Consider the following 20,091-nt stretch of genomic DNA (forward strand, 5'->3'; position numbering starts at 1 on the left):
TTCGCGAAACGCAGACGTGACTGTCGTGTGGGCAGAGCGCTCAGGCGTGAGTCGGCCTGTGCCAGGCTCTCTGGTCTGACGGCGTCCCTCTCGCTCTCGGGAGCTGGCGCCAGACGAGGCTCTCTCCTTCCTCCCCGCGAAGGTCACCTGTCAGGCCTGACGCGGCCCGGACTCCGGGCAGCCTTGGGGCCGGTGCTGGGGAAGAGCCAAGGGCCGCGGCACCCGCCACACACACCGTGGTGCGTGCGGGGTGGAGAGGAGTGCAGGGAGCCACAGCCGGCCCCTTACTGGGCACGGGCGCCGGGGCTGGGCAGGGGAGGGGAGGGGAGCCGTCCTGCAGGTAATCCTAGCGCCTGCGCTCCCGCTGCCTGCGCTTCGCCCTCACCTGTGCCGCTCGCACGCGGAGCTGGAGCTGCAGCCGCCGTCGGCTTCCCCTTCTCCGCGCGCCTTCCTTGGCTTGGCTGGCGATGCCCGCCTGTTGAAGCTGGGTTTTTCTCTCCTGTTTGCAGGTGCCTTTAACCACGCGGTGCCTCCCGCCTCCGCTCATCCGTTTGGAGCCAGTTTCGGCAGTGGGGCTGCATGTCGCAGCGCCACGCTGAGCCTAACCCCGCTGCAGGCGGTGGCCAGCACCCCGGCCTCTTCCTTTCAGGCCCCGTCCCCTGCGGAGCCGAGGCCGCCCCCGCCCCCTCCGCACCTGGGCCGGCCCCCTCTGGGGCAGCCCGCCCTCCACGCCCCCCCCCCTCCTAACGCCGCCTTGCCTCCGCCCCCCGCGCTGCTCCCGGCTAACTCTGAGCCCGTGCTCCTGCAGAACCTCGCGTCCCTCCCAGCTAACCAAGCTTTCTTACCTGCCTCCTCTGCTGCCTCTGTGCCGCCTGCTAACGCCTCTCTGTCCATCAAGCTCGCCTCACTTCCGCACAAGGTGTCCCGCCCCTCCTTCACGGTGCACCACCCGCCCCTGCCCGGGCTGGCCCTGGCCCAGGCCGCGCCCGTGATCCCGCAGGCCAGCTCCACGGGGCCGCCCGCCGTGTGGGTTTCCCTTGGCATGCCACCTCCGTATGCCACGCGCCTTGCGGGGGTTAAGCCGCGATAAAGACCTTGCTTAGCTAGCAGTTCGTATTCTGTAAGGTAAGGCTAGAGCTCGACCAGGCGGCCCATACGAGAACCTGAACTGACCTTCCTTTGCAGAGAGCAGGCGGGCCCGCGGGGCTCCATGGAGGGGCCCGGGGGCCAAGGCTGCTCTCCTGCGGTCGGGAGTTGCAAAGGCAAAGAGCCAGGGAGGCAAGGGAACCCGGGCGGCGAGAGCAGAGCGAGGGAGGGTGTGGCTGGCCCCCCCCCCACTTCCGCCGCTGCTGGTGGGCCCTCCCACCAGGTCACCGAGGGAGGGGGCCAGGAGGAGTCAGTCAGGGCTGGCATCCTGGCCGGGTGGAGCCCAGCTCGAGCTTGCCGCCGCCCTAGGCTTGGCATCTGCAGCAGCTGGGGACCTGGGCAGCCCTGGCATGGGGTCATGGGGGCAGCTCAGGATCCCAGCTTGGCCTTGTGTGCGCTCGTGGGTCCCTCAGCCCGTTTCCATAAACGTGCCTTATGTAGGGTTTGGGGGGAGCTCAACGCGTTTAAGGCCCCAGGTACATGGCAGGCCTTCAGGACGTGGGGGTCACATCTGTTGGGCTCCTTCGCTAGAGGGCCTGCCTGCAGGGGCCGATGGGCAGCAGGGTGAGTGTGGCGCCAGCCCCACAGGCAGGAATGCCGGGCGGGTGGTGGGGCTCTGTAGTTGTGGCCGTGGCCCGGCTCCTCCGGCCCCCGAGGCGCACGGCCTGGTCTGTGCCTTTCAGACCGTCCGTGTGGGGTCAGCGGAGACAAGCGTAGGAAGGGCCCGCTTTCGAGAGCTGGACAGGGCAGGTGCCTGCGAGGCCTCCAGGGAGGGTCCTGGGCTCCGGTGCAGCTGGCCCGGCCACTGCTGGTGCCGCGTCCACATCCCCCTGGGGCCAGGACTGGAGCAGGGGGTCTGCCTGCCGTCCTTGGCTGTCTGTCGTGTTTTTAAGTGGAAACAGATGGGAGGCCGCTGGAGTCTGACGGGCTCCTGGTCAGGGTGCAGGTCAGCAGACAGCCCTACCCGAGGCCTGGGGATGGGCTGTGCCTCGGTTGTTGGAAAAGCCCAGAAGGTAGGGCGGCTCAGCCTGCAGTGGCCTCGCGCCATCAGAGGAGCTTGGAGAGGGCAGACGTGGATGTGCACTGGGAGGTCTGGGGCCAGGCCCACGGTGGACGCTGCCTGCCTGCCATCCTGGCCACGCCGGCCTCACTCCTGGCATGTGCAGGCTTGTCCTGGAGCGCTGCCCGGTGTGGGGACCGGGGGGGGGGTCTCCTGGGGAGGAGGGGAAGCCAGGACCCAGCCAGCGCCCCACACGCGCTGGAAGGGACCGGGGACAGGACCTCCTGCTTCTGAAGGGGCCCAGGGGCGTGGCTCAGGGTGCTGCCACCACCACGTCTGCCGTCTGTCGTCTGTCCGTCCGTCTGTAGGCGGCTCTGGCGCCCTGGCCTGGGGGTGCAACGGGCTCGTCTGGACGCGAAGCTAACGCTATGCTGCCTTTCCTCCCGCGCCGTGTCCGCAGGTAACTAGGATTTCTACCTCAACCGCGAGACTATGCAAGGATGGGGCGGGCTGGCGGCGCGGGCCCCCCCACAGGACGGCGAGGACGGACGGAGGCCAGAGGACAGGCTCTACTGTGAATCAGCGCCGCGCAGAGCTGCGGAGACGGCGCGCTGGGGCCTGGCTCCAGCCTGTACTGTCGATAGTTTTAGATAAAGTATTTATCGTTTTTTAAAAAGTATAAACAATTTTGACTTATTTTATTCCACCGAAGTCGTGAAGGCAACCTATCGAGAGATGTAGATACTATATATATGAGAGAATATATGTAAAGACATCGCCGAAGGACCGGCCCACCGCGGAGACGCCGCCAGCTGGCCCGGTGCTATCTCGTCGCCAGGCTCGCGCCTCCACGTGCTCTTGGTGCTGACTCTCGAGGTTGACCATAACGCCAGGCCCTAGCGCCTGGCGTGTTCATTCCCGCCGCTCTTCCCATACCAAAGGTGGCGTCTCCGGTGGAGGCCCGCCCCGCCATCACTGTGAACGGCCTCGGCTCAGCCCTCGGGATGGCGCCTTTGGCATCGGAACGGCGGTCCTGCGCGGCAAGGCTGCGGTGGCGGAGCCTCGAGGAGGGGACCCGTTCTCAGTGGTGCTTGTGAGGAGGGTCTGGTACCCGACTCTGCTGCCTGCCTGGCTCGCTCGTGTGACAGGTGCATTTGTACGTCTCCACTCGCCCTGGGCTCCCGCCGCAGCCCCCCGCTGCAGGGTCGGCTCCTGTGGTGGCCGGGGCCGCAGGCGGGTTAGTCGTGGGTGCCTGCTGTGTCTACAGGGGAGTCACGCTGACAGGTGACAGTATTTTATAGAGAAGTGATGAAAATTTATAAATTTCATAGACGGACTTCATCTATTTTTAGACTGTATGACGAATACACAGTAAACTAAAGAGAAAAGGAAGAAAGGAAAGTGGGAGGAAACCCTCCCATCTGTTCTAGTGCACAGCGGCGCTGGCCCAGGGCCCGCCTGCCCACCCCACTGGGGTGACACCCGCCCCATCTGAGCAGCCACGGTGGTGCTTGGGAAGGGATGCGCTGGGGGTGGCCGGGCAGGAGGGCTGCTCCCTGAGGCTCCGAGATGGCCGGTAGGGCTCTTGGTCCCTCAAGCACAGCACCTGTGACCGGTCCTGGGCCCCTGGGTGGAGCAATGTTGTCTGTGTGCCTCCTGAGAAGCTCTCGGTCCCCCGAAAGGGCCGACATCGGCCAAAGGTGCTGACAGCGGGCCTGAACCCAAGGTTGGGTGCCCCAGCGAGGGCTGAGCGTGGGCAGTCGGAGCACCATCCTCAGGTGCTTGCCCCCCAGGTGGCACCCATCAAGGAGCGCGGGAGGGGGGCCTCTGTGTGGCGGCCTAATGTGAGCCTTCCCCGGCCTGGCCGACTCCACACACCCTCCAGAGGTGGACGCCACGGGCCCTCTGCCTGCCCGCGAGCAGGGTCAGTGTGGTGGCCGAGGCCCGGCTCCGCTTCCTGACCCCCGGGACGCAGGCCATGAGGGTCAGAGCGGGCCAGTGCGCTACCTGCAGCCACCTCTACACCGTGCGGGGCAGCAAGCAGGCTAGAGACGGAGCCTTCCTCCTGTGACCGCCCACCCTGCCCCCTTCCCCCCAGGTCGGTGCTCTCGGTGCACGATGGTGCTGTCCTGACCCCCGACCCCCGGCCTCTCCAAGAGGCTCCCCTCCCCGTGTCAGGAACACAGGGCTCCCGAGAAAGCTGCGGCGCTGCCAGCGGAGCCCCCATCTGAACAAAGGACACTGTACAAAACACTGCGTCACTTCGGGAGGACGACCGCGCCGCGTCTGTCCTCTGCACGCACACGCAGGCACCAGGGGACGGACGACCCGCGCGGGGTCTGCCCCACAGCGGGGCCCAGCTCGGCCTCTCCACACCCACCCTCTGGTCCCAGCCTGAGCGCCGCCGCTGCCGCCAGCCACAGGAGTAGGGCGCCGACTGGCGTGCGTGGAGAGCGGCCCCGCGGGAGCCCCACCGCTGCTGCCGACGCGGGCGCTCCAGGTCTGACGGCTGCCGTCGCTTTGCTCAGGAAAACCTAACAACTAGGACAGCCTCCGGTCAGGGGATGCGTCCTCTGTTCACCTATGAATTGTGACCTATTTAAGAACCACCCCCCCACCCTTATTTATCCTGCCAGCCAGCCCGTCTACAGTTAGGACTGTTTGTTCTCATTTACACATCCATCCACGCTGGCTCTCGCATCCCTGCCTCGGTTTGTAACGCAGATGGGCTTTGCTTTCTTGTTCTGGTAGCCTGTGTTTCAGTTGGGGCGCTGGCTCCACCCCCTCTTCCCAAGGGAACCCCACTGCACTGCGTTTCCATCTCTAGACGCTGTAATAAAATACCTGTTTTCACTTGAACCTGGTCTGGTGGCAGTGTTTCTTCCCGACCGTGACACGGCAAGGTCCTGGAGCGCAAAGAGAGTCCCGGGCCGTGATCACCATCCCCAACTGGGGAGGACGGTCACTCGCAGAAGCCCCACCTGCTCCGGAAGGCAGGCCCTGTGACCACAGCAGACAATGAGCCCCACCTCAGGGAGGCCCAGCCCCTCCTCGAGGGCCGACACCTGACTAGGTCAGGCCCACCCAGGGTGGGCCTCCTTCTTGACTAACTGAAACCAACTGCTTGGGTATTTTTCACAACACCAACAAAACCCTTCCCGAAGTCCCGCCTGCACTCAGAGGGAGGCCTGTGAGCCCCAGAGGCCCTGTGGGCTGGGCCCCAGCCTCCCTACCTTTCCTGGCTCTGGGTTCTAGGCCTCCTCTCCTCTGTTCCTACTGGGCACTTAAACCTTGAACCTGGGCAGGGCCTCACTTCCCTCAGGACGCCGCTGTGACTCTGCGGGACCGGGAGCCTGCGGAGGACAGAGGTCCCTCTCTGCATTCACTGCACCGCCATCCCGTGTGAAAAAGAGGTACCTTTATTTGAACAGAACAAACTGGCCACCTCAAAGGCGCACCTTCCAGCTCTGCCCAGAGGCGTCCGGCCGGGGCCTGCCCCTTCAGCAGGAGAATTCACAGCGGCCCCAGCGTGGGCCCACGCCCTTCACAGCATCACCTAATGTTGTACATTCAGCCTGCACGGCGCAGGAGAGTTGCATCAGCCTCAGGCACCTGCCAGGCCTGGATGGACGCACCCAAGGGGCCGGGCACAGCTCCTGGGAGGGGACACCTGTCCCCTGGCAGCAGCATGTGGCACTGAGGTGCCAAACCAGTCCAGTGGGTCCCAGTGCATCCAGAAGGGGCTTGCTGGGTTGTTTCTTCAAAAAGGCAGCCCCTGTGGGCCCTGGGGCTTTTAAAATCTTTAAACCAAGACACCTCCCACGGCAAATCCAGGCTTGGCCAGGAAACCCGGGACCCAGGGAGGGTTCATCCAGCCCCCAGCAGGAAAGCTGAGGAGCCCCGCACCCAGACTCATGCCTTCAGGCCACTCAGCTGGAACCTGGCCTCCTCCGATATGCCGAACTGCTCCAGGGGATCCTGTGTGGGTGGACGATGGCGGGGGGGGGGGGGGGGGGGATGGCATGAGCCTGGGCCCAGGAGACCCCCACCTCCCACCCCTGCACCCATGCGCACCTTGCCAGTCATCTTCTGGATCTCGTTCCTGTAGAAGATGAGGCTCCTCCGCATGAACTCGTAACTGGGGAGGAGGGTGGTGTGAGTCCACAGGGCCTGCACCGCCCCTGCCCCAGGCCCCCAAGGCGGCCGCACCCCACCTGGCTCGACGCAGAGCAGTCACCCACTCCTGACACTGCTCCTCACTGCAGCACTCAAAGTGATACTTCCTCTCCGGGTCCTCCAGGAAGCCTGCGGAGGGAGTAGCCCCCATCTGTCCCCGCTCGCTCCCACCTCCCCCCAACCCAGCCCTCAACTTCCTCTTGCCATTGTCCACGACTGTCCCCTTTCCAGCCCCGGCCCGCCTGGGCCCACTGCTTCCCACCAGCTGGGTGTCAGTTGAACTGTGTCCCCCAAAAAGATGTATGTTCGAGTCTTAAAACATGAGACATTTCCCAGGACTATGAATCTATCTGGATGTGGAATCACTGCAGGTCTAAGTAGTTACAAGCAGTTAAGCTGAGGTCACGCTGCACTAGGGTGAGCCTCTAATCCAACAGAACTGGTGTTCTTAAGAAAAGTGAAACCTGGACACGACCACACAGTGGAGAAGATCCCATGAAAAGGAAGGCAGAGATGGAGTGACAACGGTCGCCAACGACCCCCCAGAAGCCGGGAGAGAGATCGTGGAGGCAGATTCTCCTTCAGAAGGAACCAGCCATGCCAACACTCTTGATGTCACACTTCTTGCCCCCCAGAACTGGGAGAAATAAATTTCTGCTGTTTAAGCCCCCCATTCTGTGGCACTCTTCTTGCAGCCTCCCCAGGAGACTAGTTGGAAGCTCCGTCTTCGCCTGCAGACCCCACCCTCTCAAGACGACCCAGTTGAATCCTCCCAGTCCCCCAGCACAGGGCCCTGATCCCAGGAGAAGTGAAACAGTTACAGCGAGGCACCCCGAGAGGGCAGCGCTCCCCAACAAGACAAGGGCGGCCTCTGGGGTAGTGCGCTCGGCCTGGGCCCCCACCCGGAGGAGTCAGCGCGAGTGGGGCTGCCCGGGACACTGGACTCAGCCTCTGGGGACTCAGGCGGGGCCGCGCCGGGGTGGAGCGGGGCGGGACGGGGTCAAGTAGCCTCGCCCCAGGCCGCACTCACTGATGGAGAAGCCGCTGGGCTCTTCCTGAGTGACTCTGCAGTGCTCCAGCAGCAGAGCTCCGACGGGCTAGGGACAGACAGGCGCATGGGGGCGGGCGCCGGGAACCTGCCCGCCCCCCGCCCCGCCCCCGACTGCAGACCCCGCCCTCCAACTGCGGCCGCCCCCCCCCCCCCCAAACTGCGGACCCGGACCCCGACCCTGATCCCAACCCCCGCCCCGGCCCTCCCCGCCGCCCTACCTCCGCCTCGTCCGTCCGGAAGTAGAAGAGGAAGTTGACCACCAGCTTCACCAGCCGCCGTTTCACCACTGCGGGAACAAGGCGGGCTCGCGCGGGTTCCGCGGCTGCCCACCCCCGCCCCCCGGCCGCCTGTCCGCCCGGCCGCCCGCCCGCTCCGGCGCCCCGGGCCGCTCACCGCTGCCCTTCTTGGGGCCCCGCATGCCCAGCTCGGCTGCCATCTCGGCCGGCTGCCGGGACAGCGCCTGAAGCTCCTTCTCGTTATAGCGCATGGCGCCGCTGGGACCCAGAACGCGGAGCGCTGGGCCGCGCCCTCCGAGCCGCCGTCCCCGCTCGCGCCGGTGCCGGCGCCAAAAGAGTCCCACGGCGCCGTCCCGGAAGCGCGGCCGGAGCTACCACGCCTGCGCGCTCCCGGGCTGCTCAGCCTGTCCTACACCGGCGAGTGGCAGAAGCGTCCCAGGGGCTGCCGGGGCCGAGTAGAGCCTTCGTGGGGCGCATGGGGCAGTAGGCAAGATGGACGGTTGTCATGTAACCAGGCAACAAGGTGGACCTGGGGTGGAAACAATAAAGCACCCCCACGACCGATAGCGCCCCGTACTCAATGGAACAGGCGGACGGGAGTGGGAAACGAGAAGCAACTCGCTTTCCCGCGAGAACTGGCTCCGCGCGAGTTTGCCCGACCGAAAGGACATTGAGAGCCGGTGCGCACGCGCGCTTCGGCTTCCGGCCTGCACTCCCTGCTGCCCGCTTTCCTCCAGCCTCCGAAGCGTCTAGCCCGCGCCGCTGGGCGGGCCGGGCATGCGCACACGGAAGACCCCACCGCCCCGCCTGCCCTCGGAAGTGCTTCCTTAGCCCGCGGCGCGCATGTGCAGAACGGAGTCGGCGCGGCGGCAGAGGTGGCGGCTGAACAGGCGACGGCAGTGCGGCCGCGGGTGAGAGTTAAGAGCCGCGCGGGGCTAGGGCGGTGACCGCGAGGGGCTCCCTGGAGGGGAGTGGGCGAGGGGCGCCTCGGCAGGGGCGCGGGCTGGGGGCGGGCGCCGGCTCCCCGTCCGCGCCCGGCGCTGGGCAGGCCCGACCCACCCCCACCCCCGCCCGCTAGGAGCTCCGGCTGCAAAGGCCCTTTGGGTCGGGTTGGGTCGGGTCGGGTCGGGTGGCGGCTCCCGTGGTCCGGGGCGCCTTCCCTGCGCCCGGGGACTCGTCCGTTGGCTTGCTGGCTCTGTGGTCCGGGACTCACCTGGATAGGGGTGACGGTGGCCCCAGTTCCAGGCCCACCGAGTAGAAAGGAAGGTCTGGAGGCGGAGCGCCCGGCACCGCGCCCGAGGCCACCAGAGCCCGTTAGCTGGGCCCGTTTCGCAAGCGAAGCCCCGAGGTTAAGTGACTTCCCCGCCTGTCAGTCTAGGTGTCCGTCCTCTTCTCCTTTCTGCCCTTTGGCAGCTCAGAGCGACTGATAGAGCTTGTAAATAGCGTGAGTTTTTCCGGATGCGTCGGGCGTAGACGTGGTCTCTCGATCTCCTACCGTGATTGCTGAGGTCTTACGTCTGCCTCCCGCCCACCTGCTCCAGCTTCACCCTACACTTCCTGCACGTGGTTGTAGACACTACTTTAGCCAAGCTGTCGGTTTTCTTTTCTCTTTCTTTTTAGTATTTATTTATTTATTTGGCTGCACCGGGTCTTAGTTGCGGGCCGTGGAATCTAGTTCCCTGACCAGGGATCCAACAGGGGCCCCCTGCATTGGGAGCGCGGAGTCCTAGCCACTGGACCCCCTGTCAGTCTTATTTTCTAGGGCTGAAAATACTGTCCGCTGCTTAGGCGGGTAGTGTGTTGAGCTGTGCTGCTTTTCTTATACCATTCTCGCTCCTGCCCCCCAAAGCTCGTTAACTTCTTCACTTTTCTTATTCGCCTGATTTTCTTTGCTTGTTTTTAAACCTTTGTACTCAAAGCGTTTTCACCTCAGACGCCTAGCGGTTGTATTTTCCCACACGTTGAAACAAATGGATGCCTTTTTTCCTTCCCCCGTGGAAACTTCCCTCTCAAAGCTGGCATCCTCCGGCTCCGGTCGGGACTGGAGCCCCACCTTGCAGCTGAGTAGCTGTCCTAGAACGTGCTGTCCGGGCTCCCCTGGGCTGGCTTGTTTTCAGTGTGACCATCTACTCCCCTTCCTTTCTTCCGTCAGAGCTCATCAGGTAGCTTTTGAAAAAGTCGACTCATTTGTTTATATTGAGCTCTCGGTTAGCTGAAAACGGCTTTATTTACCCTCACAGTCAGAAGTGTGGGTGTAAAGTTCCAGGTCAAAAGCCCCCGGTGGGAATTGTGAAAGCATTGCCCGTCTTAGGAGTTCCGTGCTGTTCTGAAGGGTCTCATCCCTTTCTGGTTTCCGACCTCTTGTTTCTGATTTTCTTTCTGTCTAGTAGAAACTTTAGGTTTTCATTAGTGCTGTGAAATTTCATGGTCTCTTCGTTTGAGAGTGTTTTTCTTTGTTTTTGTCTGAAGATTAGGTCCTTTCAGTCCTAGAGTATTTTCTTTTATTTCATCGGTCATTCCTTTGATGATATTCTTCACGTTTGTTCTTTTTAGTTGTTATTTTATGTGGGTCTGTAGTTGATTTACAACATCTTGTTAGTTTCAGGCATACAGCAAAGTGATTTATACACATACATGTGTCCACTCTTTTTCAGGTTCTTTTCGCATATAGGTCATTGCAGAGCATTGAGCAGAGTTCCCTGTGTTATGCAGGAGGTCCCTATTGATTGTCTTTTTTTTTTTTTTTGAATAAAGTTATTTATTTTATTTATTTATTTTTAGCTGCGTCGGGTCTTCATTGCTGCGCACGGGCTTCCTCTAGTTGTGGCGAGTGGGGTCTACTCTTCGTTGCGGTGTGCGGGCTTCTCGTCGTGGCGGCTTCTGTTGTTGCGGAGCCCAGGCTCTAGGTGCACAGGCTTCAGTAGTTGTGGCTCACGGGCTCAGTAGTTGTGGCTTGCGAGCTCTAGAGCGCAGGCTCAGTAGTTGTGGTGCACGGGCTTAGCTGCTCCGCGGCATTTGGGATCTTCCTGGTCCAGGGCTCGAACCCATGTCCCCTGCATTGGCAGGCGGATTCTTAACCACTGCACCACCAGGGAAGTCCTGGTTATCTATTTTAAATATAGTAGTGTGTCCACGTTTCGTTCTGTTTTCAGTCCGGGATTTCTAGGTTCTTGCTTTGCTTCTTGTTATTTCGCTATTGTTGTTGTTATTGTTGTTTATTTTTCTGTTCTTCTTTATGAAAGCCTTCTTTGACTCTTACCTTCAAGCGCTTGTATTCATTGTTTTGTCAGGTGCATCACGTTTGCTTTTAAAGGGTTTGCCTTTTTTTTTTTAACTTTATCTGTTTATTTAGGCTGCACCGGGTCTTAGTTGTGGCATGCGCACTCATAGTTGCAGCATGTGGGATCTAGTTCCTCGACCAGGGATGGAACCCAGGCCCCCTGCATTGGGAGCGTGGAGTCTTACCCACTGGACCACCAGGGAAGTCCCAGGGTTCGTCTGGTTTTAATTCACCGTGCTCACCTTTGGCACCTGTTTTAGTTTCACGGTGTGGTAACGTCTCCTGTCATCCATTGACGTTTCCAGCAGGTTTTTTTTTCTCTGATATACACGTTTCTTTGCATCTGTTTATGTTAAGTTACCAGTCTGCGTGGAGAGCAGTGCTTCTCATCTAGTGAGCTCAGTGGGCCTGGCAGAGTGCTGGGGTTTGGGGAGTGCGGGGGGGGGGCCCCAAATGTGAGTGTCTGAGAATACTGTCTCTGGTACTCTCCCCAGAAAAGACTCCTGATCTCCCCTGGGCTGGGAGCACCAGCTGGGTCTCCTGCCTGCTGGACACAGACCAGGGGAAGGGGTGTTGCCTGCTGCTCAGCGGGTGGGTTTTTTGTTGTCTTTTTTTTTTTTTTTTGGCTGCATCAGGTCTCCGTTGCTGCACGGGCTTTTCTCTAGTTGCGGCAAGCGGGAGCTACTCTTTGTTGTGGTGCGTGGGCTTCTCATTGCGGTGGCTTCTCCTGTTGCGGAGCAGGGGCTCTAGGTGCGCAGGCTACAACAGTTGCAGCACGCAGGTTCAGTAGTTGTGGCTCACAGGCTCTAGAGTGCAGGCTCAGTAGTTGTGGCGCACGGGCTTAGTTGCTCTGCAGCATGTGGGATCTTCCCGGACCAGGGCTCGAACCCCTGTCCCCTGCATTGGCAGGCGGATTCTTAACCACTGCGCCACGAGGGAAGCCCCAGCCGGTGGGTTTTGATGGACCTGCCTCCTTTTCACCCCGGCCTCATCTCAGTCTCTGATAGGTACTGGCGTTCACTGTAACGTGGTGAGTGATTATTTGTCTGCATTTGGGTTTCCTGAGCCAGTCAGATCCTCTCCACAGGTGCTTTCGCGACACCTGTGGCACGTACTCCCGGTTAGAACAAGAGCTTGTTCTGGCTGCTTAAGAAAAACTGGGCTCCCCCCAAACCGATTGGAACTGTTGGCTCTGTTAGTGTTTTGCCTTTACCAGTTGGCGGCTCTGGGTGGACTTGGCGTGAAATAAAAAGTCTAGCCCTGGGATCCTGCAGCCAACTAGGTCACCGCACTGGTCACCATATGTGAGGTTTTTGTAAACTCATCAAGTCACACTGCGGGTCGATGGCACAGCTGGCTGGTGCCTGGACTGTTAGTTTCCTGTGGTCGGTGCAGCAAACCACCACAGACCTAGTGGCTTAAACGACCTAAGTTCATGATGCAGCTCTGGAGGTCAGAAGTTCAACGTGAGTCTCACTGAGCTTTATTCCTTCCGGAGGCTCTAGGGGAGCAGCGGTTCCCGCCTTTTCCAGCTTCTAGAGGCACCGCATCCCTGGCTCGTGGCCCGTTCTCCATCCTCACAGCCAGCAGCGCAGCATCTCCCGTCTCTCTCTGCCTCTGACCCACCCCCCCCCCCGCCTCCCTCTTATAAGGACCCTGTGATGACACTAGGCCCCTTGGGGAATCCAGGGTCCTCCCCATCTCAGGGGCCTTAACCCCACCTGCAAAGTCTTCTCTGCCCCGTGAGGTGACACGTCCAGGAACCCCTGGGATTGAGATAGGGACGTCTTTGGCGGGGGTCATATTCACTCCTGGGCCCCATCCCTGTGAATTTACCCCAACAGAGACAAGATACCAGACACCTGGGGCCAACATTGACCAGTGCGAAAGGGAGTGTAAGATGAGAGAGAGGTATCTGGAGATTGGGTCTGAGCTGAGCCTGAAGGAGGGTGGGAAACAGTGGCTGGGCTGGAAGAGACATCAAGGGCTCGGGAAAGCCTTCCTCAGCCACGAACGAGCCATGAACATCTTGTGCGTTAGGCAGTGGTGGTGGTGGGGGGGATAGGTTGGTAGATGTGTTCCTTGTTTCCAGCAAATGTACAGTTGAGCCAGAGAAGCAGAATTTAGGGTGCAAAAAGTAAGTGTAAGACAATCAGGGAATTCAGAGGAGGGAGTGAACAGCATGGGCTTGGGCGGTCTGGGGAGGCTTCCTGGAGGAGGTGAGACTAATTAGTGAGAGCTTGGTCTCATTTTGCCCTTTGCCATTTCGGGTCCTTGGGCCTTTGCACTCCTCAGGCTGGGGGGACTTCCTTAGTCCACCCCCAAGGTCACCTGGAGATGCCCTGTTTCTCCTTCTTCCTCGTTTCCATGTGTCTGGCCCATCGTGGACCCTCGGCCACTGGAAGAGACTTGGTGAAGCCTGGGCGTGGGGCTGAGGGCGGCGAGAGCGGGGCGGGGGGTGAGGCTGAACCAGGAGGGCGAGGCCTTCTGCACAGCCTCACAGCTGCCCCTTGGCCTCCACAGGTTTCCCCTCTGGTCTGGTAGAGCCCCAGGATCCTCACCATGGACTTCCAGCATCGCCCCGGAGGCAAGACCGGGAGCGGGGGCGTGGCCTCCTCCTCTGAGAGCAACCGGGACCGCAGGGAACGCCTCCGGCAGCTGGCCCTGGAGACGATCGACATCAACAAGGTACACGTGCCCTCCCACCGCCTGTGCCCACCATGCACCAGGGAGCTTCACCTGGAGTGGCAGCTCTCAATGTCCACCAGAGGCCGGCTGCTGTTCGTAGCCCCACATTTGAAGGGTCTGTTACCACAGGAAGCTATACTTAACCAGAGGTGTCGGGAGTCGCCAGTGGTGGGGGCCCTGATGGCCCCACAGGCAGCGAAGGACAGCAGCTTATCCATACAGAGCTGTAGGGAGACAGGCCTCCGCCTCGGCCCTGGGGACACGTATGTGGGCCCCCCTGGGTGCTGTGGGGTGTGCAGCAGCATCCCTGCCCTGCCGCCGCGCCAGATGCCAGGAGCTCCCCAGTCACAGCGGCCACAGATGTCCCCATATGTCGCTCAGTGTCCCTTGGGGGTCGGAATCACCTCCGGTGAGACCCCAGGGTTAGGGATTCCACTGACCCCAGGAGACTGGGTTCCATGACCACCTGACCTCTGAGGTCCTGGGATGCTGCACACATTTTAGTCCACACCTGAGCGGGAGGGAGAGGAGGTGACACAGATGCTGGGGGCCCCCCTGGTTTACCATTTCAGTCCACACCTGAGCGGGAGGGAGAGGAGGTGATACAGATGCTGGGGCCCCCCTGGTTTACCATTTCAGTCCACACCTGAGCGGGAGGGAGAGGAGGTGATACAGATGCTGGGGGCCCCCCTGGTTTACCATTTCAGTCCACACCTGAGCGGGAGGGAGAGGAGGTGACACAGATGCTGGGGCCCCCCTGGTTTACCATTTCAGTCCACACCTGAGCGGGAGGGAGAGGAGGTGACACAGATGCTGGGGGCCCCCCTGGTTTACCATTTCAGTCCACACCTGAGCGGGAGGGAGAGGAGGTGATACAGATGCTGGGGCCCCCCTGGTTTACCATTTCAGTCCACACCTGAGCGGGAGGGAGAGGAGGTGATACAGATGCTGGGGCCCCCCTGGTTTACCATTTCAGTCCACACCTGAGCGGGAGGGAGAGGAGGTGATACAGATGCTGGGGCCCCCCTGGTTTACCATTTCAGTCCACACCTGAGCGGGAGGGAGAGGAGGTGATACAGATGCTGGGGCCCCCCTGGTTTACCATTTCAGTCCACACCTGAGCGGGAGGGAGAGGAGGTGATACAGATGCTGGGGCCCCCCTGGTTTACCATTTCAGTCCACACCTGAGCGGGAGGGAGAGGAGGTGATACAGATGCTGGGGCCCCCCTGGTTTACCATTTCAGTCCACACCTGAGCGGGAGGGAGAGGAGGTGATACAGATGCTGGGGCCCCCCTGGTTTACCATTTCAGTCCACAGCTGAGCGGGAGGGAGAGGAGGAGATACAGATGCTGGGGCCCCCCTGGTTTACCATTTCAGTCCACACCTGAGCGGGAGGGAGAGGAGGTGATACAGATGCTGGGGGCCCCCTGGTTTACCATTTCAGTCCACACCTGAGCGGGAGGGAGAGGAGGTGATACAGATGCTGGGGGCCCCCCTGCTTTACACTGGCTGACCATCGGGGGTTTATCCTGGTGTCCAGTGTGAGCAGGGAGCAGACTCGAGATCTTCGCGAATAACTGACTACGGGTTTGTCAGCGTGGACTTTGGCGTGCGGCCGGGCCACTCCCTGGGGGGTGGGGGCCGTCGCGGGCGCTGTGGGGTGTGGAGCAGCACCCTCGCCTGCACACTTGATGCCGGGAGCCCCCGACTCGTGACAACCACTGATGTCCCCAGACATCGCCCAGCGGCCCCTGGAGGCAGAGTTGCCCTCGGTGTGCCCCTTGGTGTCTGGGTCCTCTTAGACTTTGAAATGCCCTGAGGTGTGTCGAGCCCTCACCGTGTGCCGGGCACCCCCAAAGTCCCTCACAGGCCTGGTCTGGGAGGTCAGTTCTGTTACTCTCCCCGTTTTCCAGATGAGGAAACAGAGTTGGGGGTGGGATTGTCATCGCCAATGACGACACGGTCTCTGGGCGGTGGCGTTGGGACCTGAACCCCTGCCGTCTGCTCTGCGCCTCTTGGGTGGTCACCAGTTGGCCCTGGAGTCCCTGCCCCACTCATGGGACGTGCAGAGACGGGGTCCCCTAGGGCCTCGGGTTGGCCCGCTTGCTTCTCCTCTGCCCGCATCTGGCTGTGCTGCGGCACGAGGAGTGCTGGCCTGGTCGGCGACAGAGCCCAGTCCGCGCCGTGGAGATGGATGAGCGGCGGTGCTGTTTCGGCTCTGCCTCCTGGACCCCAGGCTGCCGAGGACGTGGGGACGGGGCTCCCGGAGGACCCCTCCCCGGAGCTTGCTGCAGGGGCGCGTGGTCAGCCCCAGCCCCACCCAGTGGACTCTGCGGTGCTGCCCTGGGGGCTCCTGCGTGTCCTCTGCCCCCCCCCTCCCCCGCCGCGAGCGTTTGCCTGGAAGAGAATGGTGGTCTCTCAGCGCCCACCAGGGCCCCGGGGCCCCTCCCACCGCGTAACAAGCGTGCTTCCTCCGCAGGACCCGTACTTCATGAAGAACCATCTGGGCTCCTACGAGTGCAAGCTGTGCCTGACGCTGCACAACAATGAGGTGCGGCCCTGCCCCGCCCCTGCCCCACCCCACCTGCCTGCACAGCGCACAGCGCTGCTGTGGACACGCCGAGTCCTTCCGTCCATTTCCTTCAGTACCGGTGGCACCGTTGCCACAGATGTGTATCTGGGAACGTGGGGACACCCTGGCACGTTCCACGTCAGGATCGGGGTCGTGAAATCTAGCCGGTGTGGCTCTAGTTTGCACCTTTGAAGCAGGCGAGAGTCTGATGCTCCCTCGCGCTGGGCCCCTCCCCTGGCACGAGTAGGTCCCTTTGTCCCTTTTCTCGCGTGGAGTACGTGCTTTGTTTCCGGTGTTTCCCAGCCCCAGACGGCAGCACTGAATTGAACAGCCTGATATGGGAGGGTCTCCCCACGGCAATGGGGCTGCTCATCCTCCGGGGAGGACCGTCCTGGGTATGGTGTCCCCGGGGGTCAGAAACCACCCCACCCCCGCCTCCTAGTTGAGAACCACTGATTCGCGTGTCTCATCCCTGGGGCATCGTGGAGATGGAATCACGGGACATGGTCACTCCCGGGTTTCCCCACCACTTCCAAGCAGTGTCCACAGCCCACACTGCACCCCAGCAGCTGCGAGACTGCCCGCGTCACACCCTCTGGAGGCCCGCCTCACCTCCGGCTTTTGGGGGTCTCGTTCCCCTAGCGCTCGTCTACTCAGCAGCGATCGGGTGCCTACCGGCACCTCCCCGCTCGCTTTGTCCTGAGCTGTGCGTCCCTCTCCCGTTCTAGGGGAGTTACCTCGCGCACACCCAAGGGAAAAAGCATCAGACTAACTTGTGAGTACCTCGCGCCCCTTCCCATGCCCGGCGCTCACCCCCACCAGAGCTGTCACCTCACTTGGCCCCCGTCCCCCCCGACCTTGAAGCTCCAAGGTTGGCTGGGGCAGGGCGGGGGGGTGGCACTCCTGGCACCTGGGCCTGTGGCCTTGGCGGCCTGTGTGGAGGGGCCTCAGCACCATGTCCGTCCTGCCTGCAGGGCCCGGCGAGCAGCCAAGGAGGCCAAGGAGGCCCCCGCCCAGCCGGCGCCAGAGAAGGTCAAGGTGGAGGTGAAGAAGTTCGTGAAGATCGGCCGCCCGGGCTACAAAGGTAAGGGTGCTCTGTGGCCTTGGCGGGCAGCCCCTCACCCACCCACACCCACACCCACAGCCCCATCATCCGCCTCTGGGGAGTGTCTCTGCTTCCCGTCAGAGGGCTTCCTTCTCTGGGGGCCGGGACCCGCCTTCCCGCTGTGAACTTTCACACACATGCCGGAGGAGGGGTGGGGAGCGTGGTGTCCCGTCCGTGCCTGTCATCATTCTTTACGCTCCTAGCAAAGGTGGGTGAGCTTGTGGGATGCGACCACGGGCCCTGGTGTGGCTCTTTCCTCTGACCTCGGAACTGGGTGCTGGCTCCTCTTCACCTGAGGAGAAAGGAGGGGGAGGGGGAGGGTCTGCGCGTGCAGTATCGCCTGAGTTACCTGGTTCGGAAAGCCAGTCAAGCTGCCTAGCTGGAGTACAGGGGATACAGAGGACCGTGTTGCCGGGTGGGGGGAAGGCAGGCCACCTGGCAGGTGTCCTGCTAAAGTGGGGACATCCTGCGTGTGGTTGGCGTTTCGGGGCGTGGCGTGCAAAGGCCCTGGGGTGGGCCTGCTTGGTGAGCCAGGACAGGGATGGCACCATCCCCCTGGGGAGGCCACCACAGGCTTTTTGGCCAGTTCAGGCCATCTGGCGTCTCCCTGGGTGTAGCGGGGAGACACTGAGCACCTGTGTGGAAAGCAGCCAAAGCCGCAGAGCTCTGGCAGTGGGCACCCTCTCCCAGAAGTGGGGGCACAGCCTCGACCCTCACACTCGGTGCTCCCCAGGTCGGGGGGGCGGGCAGTGGGGAGGCCTCCCTCTCACCACCACCCCCACCCGTGTGATCTGGGGCAGATGGCACCCGGGGTGCAGCCCTCCCAGCCCTGGGCGGTGCCCATCCAGCTGCAGATGGCTCTTGTGCTTCCCCAGCCAGGTGACCACCCCCATGCCTGCTCTCCCGTTCGTGGGTGGTGTTAGGCCAGCCCCAGGGCCCCTTAGCTGGTCCTGACACCCTCCTGTGTTGCAGTGACCAAGCAGAGGGACACGGAGATGGGTCAGCAGAGCCTCCTCTTCCAGGTGAGCAAAGGCTGGGGACCCAGTCCTGAGGGGAGGGGCTCCCTGAGAGGCAGTGCTGCCACCCGGTCGTGTCCCCACAGATCGACTACCCCGAGATCGCCGAGGGCATCATGCCCCGCCACCGCTTCATGTCCGCCTACGAGCAGAGGATCGAGCCTCCGGACCGGCGCTGGCAGTACCTGCTCATGGCCGCCGAGCCCTACGAGACCATCGCCTTCAAGGTAGCGCGCGCTGGACCCCCGAGAGGTGGGGAGCCGGCCGAGGAGTCTGCTCCATCCAGCCCACTCCAGGATGCCCCTCCTGCCAGGCCCGGGGGTGTCCCTCTGGGCCCTTGCCTCTTGATGGGGTGGTGAAGGACGAGGCAGCACGAGGGCCGGGGGCTGGGCGTCCGAGGTGGGTGTCCGCCAAGAAGCAGAGACTTCTAACGTGGCCCCAGCAGTAAGGTGTCCCTGCTGCTGGCTGTTCGTGGATTCCGTGACCGGATCTGGTCCCCAGACGGACGTTAATGGGATAGCATAGCTCACGACTTTCTCAGGGTTGCAGGCTTGCTGAGCAGGGGAGCGAGGACATCAGTCGACTCTGTTACCCCCACGCTAGACCCTGTCCCCTCACAGAAGGGCCTCCTCAGCCGGGCCATTTCGTGGTCCTGAAGGCCCGTCTCTGCCCTCTGCTCCACCCCACGCAGGTGCCGAGCAGGGAGATTGACAAGGCTGAAGGCAAGTTTTGGACTCACTGGAACCGGGAAACTAAGCAGGTGAGTCACTGCAGGTCCAGGCAGTTCCCGAACCTTCTCCCAGCCCAAGGCCCAGGGGCCGCACTCAGCCTCTCCTTTCTGTCCAGTTTTTTCTCCAGTTCCACTTTAAGATGGAGAAGCCACCGGCCCCACCGAGCCTCCCCGCCGGGCCTCCTGGGGTGAAGCGACCCCCACCCCCGCTGATGAATGGTTTGCCCCCTCGGCCACCACTGCCCGAGTCGTTGCCCCCGCCCCCGCCAGGAGGCCTGCCCCTGCCCCCCATGCCGCCCAGTGGGCCTGCGCCCTCGGGACCCCCGGGCCCTCCTCAGCTGCCCCCACCGGCTCCCGGTGTCCACCCCCCAGCACCAGTGGTCCACCCCCCAGCGTCTGGAGTGCACCCCCCAGCTCCTGGGGTCCACCCCCCGGCACCAGTGGTCCACCCACCAGCATCTGGGGTCCACCCCCCTGCTCCAGGGGTCCATCCCCCAGCCCCGGGGGTCCACCCTCCAGCGCCAGGGGTCCACCCTCCAGCCCCTGGGGTCCATCCCCCATCTGCTGGGGTTCACCCCCAGGCCCCAGGGGTGCACCCACCAGCTCCTGCAGTTCACCCCCAGGCCCCGGGGGTGCACCCACCAGCTCCTGCAGTTCACCCCCAGGCCCCAGGGGTCCATCCACCAGCTCCCGGGGTCCACCCACCAGCCCCCGGGATCCACCCCCAGCCTCCTGGGGTCCACCCCCCACCTCCTGGGGTCCACCCATCAGCTCCTGGGGTCCATCCTCCAGCTCCTGGGGTCCATCCCCAGCCTCCTGGAGTTCACCCCTCAAATCCCGGGGTGCACCCCCCGACTCCCATGCCCCCGATGCTGAGACCCCCGCTGCCCTCCGAAGGCCCTGGGAACATTCCTCCCCCTCCCCCTACCAACTGAAAAGCCACCCCTGTCCCAGCAAGCCTGGCCTTGTTTTCCTGTGTTACCCCACCCAGAGTGAAGTTGAGTTTTTTGTACAGGGCTGGGCCGTGTTTCCAGAGCCCATTAAAAAGTCTCTGCTAACCCTGGAGTGCACTGCTGTGTGGGCTGGCCAG

The 20,091-nt window shown here is 62.4% G+C and overlaps 3 protein-coding genes across 7 annotated transcripts in view; 2 read left to right on the forward strand and 1 right to left on the reverse strand.

The window, feature by feature from the left end:
* The window catches only part of DOT1L (DOT1 like histone lysine methyltransferase), a 58,015-nt gene extending 53,010 nt beyond the window's left edge, over nt 1-5,005 (forward strand). For all 4 annotated transcript variants that reach the window (XM_082455995.1, XM_082455996.1, XM_082455997.1 and 1 more), the window contains 2 exons: nt 510-1,125; nt 2,607-5,005. In XM_082455995.1, the coding sequence (XP_082312121.1) occupies nt 510-1,090 (581 nt within the window). In that variant the 3' untranslated portion in view covers nt 1,091-1,125; nt 2,607-5,005. The remainder of the gene's footprint in view (nt 1-509; nt 1,126-2,606) is intronic.
* Nucleotides 5,006-5,544: 539 nt separating this feature from the next.
* PLEKHJ1 (pleckstrin homology domain containing J1) lies at nt 5,545-8,236 on the reverse strand. Of its 2 annotated transcripts, none has more exons than XM_082456049.1 (6): nt 7,767-8,236; nt 7,592-7,659; nt 7,353-7,419; nt 6,361-6,451; nt 6,221-6,284; nt 5,545-5,721 (listed from the first exon to the last, which is right to left on the reverse strand). In XM_082456049.1, exons 1-6 carry the CDS (start codon nt 7,858-7,860, stop codon nt 5,647-5,649), a joined length of 459 nt encoding a protein of 152 aa, XP_082312175.1. In that variant the 5' UTR covers nt 7,861-8,236; the 3' UTR covers nt 5,545-5,646. The 2 variants fall into 2 exon arrangements, with proteins under 2 accessions (XP_082312175.1, XP_082312176.1); XM_082456050.1 differs by having other exon boundaries at nt 5,545-6,124; nt 7,767-8,201.
* Nucleotides 8,237-8,373: 137 nt separating this feature from the next.
* SF3A2 (splicing factor 3a subunit 2) lies at nt 8,374-20,059 on the forward strand. The gene is made up of 9 exons (XM_082456022.1): nt 8,374-8,520; nt 13,413-13,577; nt 16,058-16,129; nt 16,879-16,925; nt 17,125-17,234; nt 18,228-18,277; nt 18,358-18,498; nt 18,963-19,031; nt 19,118-20,059. Exons 2-9 carry the CDS (start codon nt 13,452-13,454, stop codon nt 19,934-19,936), a joined length of 1,434 nt encoding a protein of 477 aa, XP_082312148.1. The 5' UTR covers nt 8,374-8,520; nt 13,413-13,451; the 3' UTR covers nt 19,937-20,059.
* Nucleotides 20,060-20,091: the final 32 nt, after the last annotated feature.

This window comes from Balaenoptera physalus, assembly GCF_965194825.1.
Source record: "Balaenoptera physalus genome assembly, chromosome: 3".
NCBI lineage: Eukaryota > Metazoa > Chordata > Mammalia > Artiodactyla > Balaenopteridae > Balaenoptera > Balaenoptera physalus.